Source organism: Panicum virgatum, chromosome 7K (assembly GCF_016808335.1).
Source record: "Panicum virgatum strain AP13 chromosome 7K, P.virgatum_v5, whole genome shotgun sequence".
NCBI classification, from domain to species: Eukaryota; Viridiplantae; Streptophyta; class Magnoliopsida; order Poales; family Poaceae; genus Panicum; species Panicum virgatum.
Genome location: NC_053142.1, coordinates 37633814 through 37639256, shown reverse-complemented (window position 1 = coordinate 37639256; position 5443 = coordinate 37633814). Strand labels below are relative to the sequence as shown.

Here is a 5443-nt window from a genome sequence, read left to right as displayed (position 1 = left end):
TAGTGTCGAAAATGTACCATTCATTGAAACAATTCACGTGCAAGTTTCAAGTTCACATACAAATGAGAATAATAAACTTTATCGACTACTTCCAAGCAAGAGAAACTACAATCGCCAGCTCATCACGAAATAAATCCATTGTTGGAGCGTTTGGTGCAGATGTTGACGCATCGGATGCCGATGAAGGCACAACATATTTGTTGTATCTTTCTGGAATCGTTGGTATGAAATTAGGATCACGATCAAAACGAGCAAAGTCTTCGTCACCTCCATGCTCCCGAATAAAATTATGAAGGACCATAGTTGCCACAACAATAATCTTTTGCTTGTACATCGGATAGGATGGCACCTTGTAAAGAATTTGCCATTTCATTTTTAATAATCCAAATGACCGCTCAATGACATTCCGGATGGATGAGTGAATGCGATTGAATCTTTCCATTGGAGTCTTAGGTTTCGTACCTCTATGCCATTCTGGCATATGGTACCTTTCACCCTTGTATGGAGAGAGGTACCCAGGGCGATTAGGATATCCTGCATCGACAACATAATATTTGCCTAGACCTAGATAAAAAAAAAGTTAGTACTTACTACTACTACTGTAAAACAAATATAACTGTAATCATGATTACCACATGATACCTTGTGGAGGATGTGGGAAGAATGTTTCGTCCACTTTAATTGCATTGTACAGAACACTTGTGTCATGCATAGAACCTGGTTGTCCCGTGGAAACATATGTGAAGCGCATGTCGAAGTCACATACTGCTAGAACATTTTGAGTAGGTATACCGGTTTTGCCAATATATCTCACTTGATCCTCAGGTGAGAGGGAGTCTCGAATATGAGTGCCATCTAGTGCACCAATGCAATCTTTGAAGTGTGGATAAGTACGTCTGTCATCTCTTATCCTCTTGTGGGTACTGGGAAAGTTCGGATTTTTTGGTCTAATGAAATCACATGCCATAGCCATTAAAGCATTAAGCACCTCATCAATTTTTCTACTAATAGTTTCTCCCGAATGCTTGAATCTATTTTGACCTCTTCTATTGGACTCATTTCCACTAACTGTGTATAGGAATATTGCAAGCATCTCTTTTGTGTCCATATGCATAGAAGATTCCAATCCATACCTTTGCACCAACAAATCATGTAGATCCATAAATATTTCTGTGCTCATAGAAGTTGACTATGGCATTCACTTGGAGTCCGCAATGTCTCCAAAAGCCATCCCATGCCGCTAAGGATCGATGTCCTTGGTGGATTTTTAGAAAGATAAAGATCAGTATATATTAGTGCAATCTCACTTGCACCCAAAATAAGATTACAATATTGCTCGATTTCATCATCAGATTCATCACTCTCACTTTCAATTTCCTACAAAGGAGTTGGCACAAAAAAAAATTAGAGCATAGGATACAAACACAACATTATAAAATAAAATGACATTGGATAAATACTTCAAATGACATAGGATACATAGTTCAAATGACAAAGGATACATAGGTCAAATGACATAGGATACACAGTTCAAATGATATAGGATAAATAGTTCAAATGACATCAAACATGATAAAATAAAATAGTTCAATCGCCATATTTGGCATTGAACTTCCTCCTAAGCCAATTGAACCTAATCTCATTGGTGGGCAGGGTCATGAACATTTCCCTTTGGTCCTTCTTGACAAACAACTCAGTGGCAATGTAATGTTCATATGTATCATAGCCTGCCCCACATTCTAAAACCACTTCCATGACTTGTTGGACAGTAACTTCCCCAAATTTTTTTGAGGTAAAAGAAGAAGCAGTTTCAGCAATCTTGGTCACTGCTTCTTGAATGACAAGTGCTATGCCAACTATAGGTTTCTTCAATTTGTCAGGTCCACCTTGAGCTCTTCTCTTTTCTAGAATAATGGAAGGAGAAGGAGTATCCCCCTCAACCTCATCGTCATTGTTGGTCCCATCTCCAACCTCAGCATCATTGTTTATCTCATCCCCACAATCACCATCTTCGGGAATATCATAAACATCATCTCTAGATGGAGGTATGATGGGGTTAGAACTCAGAGGATTCCAATGATCAGATTCGTCATTAGCGATGTCACCGAACATAATTCTCATGTCTTCCTCATTTTTCAATGGTCTCTTCTTGAACTTGCCACTTCTTGGAATATCCTGTACTGTTAACAAAACGAGATCAATCATTCCTACAAAAATTAATTAAGAGTTCAATCATCATTGCTAGAGAAAATAATTGTCAAATTGTCACCTTCTTTGTCTTCTTCCACCAGTCATCATCCATTGTAATCTCACCAGCAGCATTCCGCCCCAATCCGGTTTGCTTTAACACTTTTTGCCATGCCATTAAATCAGGCTTAAGCTTATCCCACTTGTTCTTCAATTGCAGCTTGGTTACATATATTCCTGTCATTTGATAAAAAGTTTCTGCCACCTCCTCATAGCCTACTGAGTTCAAGTGAGTGTTCAGCCTATTGCCCTTCTTAACTTGTTTGGCAAATAACGAACATATGATTGATGTATTTGTGTCATTCCAGTCTATTGCATCACCCTGACCATGATTTAGGGTAGCATCTCAAGTATTTGCAGTGCTAATTTTCAATTTTGTATATCATTGAAACAATGAAAATCAAAGTGGAAGAGTTCTCCATTTGCAATACATAGAAACAAAGGTAAAGAAGATTTTATTACGTACCACATCTCTTGTTTTCTTTTGTGCTGCAGCACGTTTGTTGGCTTGCATAGCTTCACTGCAGAGGCCAGTCCATGGCCATCTCCTTGTGCACGGCCCGCGCCAGGAGGGAAGGGCGCGCCTCGGCCACGGCCGGCACCAGTGCCACGGCCGGCGCTAGGGCCACGGCCACGGCCGGCGCTAGGGCCAGAACTGCGCCCTCCACGGGAGCGCCCAGGGAGCTGGGTGCCCTCAACGGCCCTAGGGTCGGCCGGCGCCTGCGGGAGGAAGGGCGCCCGGGCCCCAATGAACGAGACAGGGTCGCTGTAATGGAGTCATGGCGATATGCAGTGAGGGGGATGAAAAATTGAAGGGGATTTGAAGGAATTAGGACACAATACCTATACTGGAAGGAAGATCATCTTCTTGGGGATCCATTCCGCATGAGAGATGAGGCCGCCGGCGTCAAACCTTGGAGGGCGCGCCTAGGGTTTGGGCGGCGGCGGGAGAGGTGACGATGGGAGAAGGGGAGGCGCACGGAGGGGGAGGCGCTCGATTCTTTTTTCTGTGTTGCGGAAAGAGCGGCAGTGGTGGGTAATTTTACTCTAACTCCATATAGATATTCATAATATGTGTTTTTGGAGCACTCTTTGAAAAGCTCTAGAAAAAACCTGGAGTTCACCTCCAACTCCATGTTTTTTTTTGGAGTTGGAGTTGTTGGAGCTAGACGCGTTTGGCATGACACTTTGATGGAGTTGCTAGAATTCTTGGAGTGGAGCTCTTCTAAACAACCCCTAATACTCAGCAAGACTTACCCGACTATTGGGTATACTTAGCCCACATATCTAGACATGTAAAACTTTCTGGCTGGTAGTTTATTTTGCAGAAAAAACATCTAAAAATGGATCCTTATTTCCATATTTTAGCTCAAGATTTTTTTATGGGGTAACCATCATCTAATATTTGCCTCCTAACTAGAGCAATCATGGTGGAGCATTAAACTTGCATTACACAATAATCATCAACAGATATAATACATTTTCCATAAAATATTACCACGATGCAGCAAAGAGAAAGGCTCTCATAACCGCGTGACACGACGAATCGATCCGATTTAACCTTGCAAGGTGGACCTAATCAACACGGCACGTATTTGCCCCGTTGGACTATACGAGCCAACCATTCCCCTCCCCGCCTCGAACTACAGAGCCGCCCCACCTGCATATAGTCAGCCGAGCTCAACGAGAGACCACCAAAAGTAAATACATGCATCCCAATTCTCCGCGACTACTCGACTCGCCCTAAGGGGTGGGTAGAAGTTCTATACTTTCGAAGCAAGGCAGTACTCGGCTTACCGGTTTTGACTACCTCCTGCTCCCGGCATGCGGTTAGTACAATTCAATCCCTGATCAGCACTGCCGACAATGACCGGTCCTTAATTGATACAGACGGGACTAAGACACTCAGGAACCCTGTCCTGCTGCCATACCTATATATATCATCATTCCCCGTCCGGTCTCAAATTTCCATTCATTCTATATCAAATTCAATAACTCATGTACTGGGATATAAATATATCCTATATCTTGCGAGTAACCGAAAAATACTCGACTTCTAAACATCCTATATTTCGTGAGTGACAAGAAATCACTCGACTTGTACCGAGAACTATTAAACATAGCATTACTTGTCGGAGTTTACCGCCAAGCCTGCTCAGGGATACCCTTAGCAGTAGGGTTTATAGGTAGGGATCGACTGCTCTAGAATTCGATGGTATAAGGAACACAAAGATTTAGACAAGTTCGGGCCGCGAGTTTGCGTAATACCCTACGTCCTGTGTGGTTTGTATTGTCTTAGGTGTTGATGATCGTTTGGAGGGGGTCCCTGCCCACCATTATATATCCGGGGGGATTATATGGAAAGTCCTAGCCGAGTACAATTGGAATCCTACTACAACACAATCGGGTAGTTTGCTTTGTACTACAGCTAGTTCTATACCTATTCGGGTAGTTACAAAGGAGGTAAGGTATATCCATGAGCTATCTCTTACTCTAGAACATTCTATGTCTATAAGCAGTCCCGCTGTCCCGGGTCTGACAAGCCCCCGAGCTCTTCGTAGCCGAGTCCTACAGGCGTCGAGTACTTGGCTGGGCGTCTTCGAGTACTTCAAGTAGTCAGAACATCTTTCTGGTTGCTTCTGGTCCTTCCTTCAAATACGTCGAGTAGTCCTTTAAGTACTTCCGTTTGCTTCGAGGCTGTGAGGTGCTCAAACCGTGAAATCTTGATCATATATGGTGCGCGAAGTACTCGCGCTCCATATGGAGTAGCCCCCGAGCCTTAGGTTGAATCGCAGAATCAGACCGAGGGCCACTTCAGTCTATTTTCCAAAAAAATTGAAAAATAAATCTTTGATGCCCATATCCAGCAGCCCCCGAGCCTTAAATCAAAATCCCTTTTGTTGCGAGTAGCCCCCGAGCGTAAATTTGGAATTAAGGATTTAAGTCGTGGCATCAGATTTTATCCTTCAGATTATTTGCAGGATTCATCAGATCCGGAATCCGAAAAGACCTCTTTTTCGGGTAAAATCCTAGAAAAAATGATACAATTGGATCCGCCACACTGATTGCACCTGAAATAATTTCAGGAATAAAACCCGAGATGTACGGCTCTTTATTCAGTGCTCACATGAGACGTTACTGTTTGGAGAATCTGCATTACTGTAGCTTTGACTGCGTCCGTAAATGCTGTCATGAA

General features: G+C 42.9%; 1 protein-coding gene across 8 annotated transcripts; it reads right to left on the bottom strand.

Annotated features, from left to right (window-relative positions):
* LOC120641327 (putative nuclease HARBI1) lies at window positions 1-3285 on the bottom strand. 8 transcript variants are annotated; one of them, XM_039917400.1, is made up of 6 exons: window positions 3091-3272; window positions 2714-3013; window positions 2270-2569; window positions 643-2175; window positions 463-564; window positions 4-349 (listed from the first exon to the last, which is right to left on the bottom strand). In XM_039917400.1, the coding sequence occupies exons 2-4, from the start codon at window positions 2759-2761 to the stop codon at window positions 1588-1590; spliced, it is 936 nt and encodes a 311-aa protein (XP_039773334.1). In that variant the 5' UTR covers window positions 2762-3013; window positions 3091-3272; the 3' UTR covers window positions 4-349; window positions 463-564; window positions 643-1587. The 8 variants fall into 8 exon arrangements, with proteins under 8 accessions (XP_039773326.1, XP_039773332.1, XP_039773330.1 ...); XM_039917392.1 differs by having other exon boundaries at window positions 1-564; window positions 643-2180; window positions 3091-3285; XM_039917398.1 differs by having other exon boundaries at window positions 1-558; window positions 643-2180.
* Between the last annotated feature and the right edge of the window lie 2158 nt (window positions 3286-5443).

Coding starts and splice junctions, on each gene's coding strand:
- LOC120641327 (XM_039917392.1), bottom strand. CDS start 1,180: ATGAGCACAGAAATATTTATGGATCTACATGATTTGTTGGTGCAAAGG. Junction 565..642: donor CTTCCCACATCCTCCACAAG/GTATCATGTGGT, acceptor TTTTTTATCTAG/GTCTAGGCAAATATTATGTT.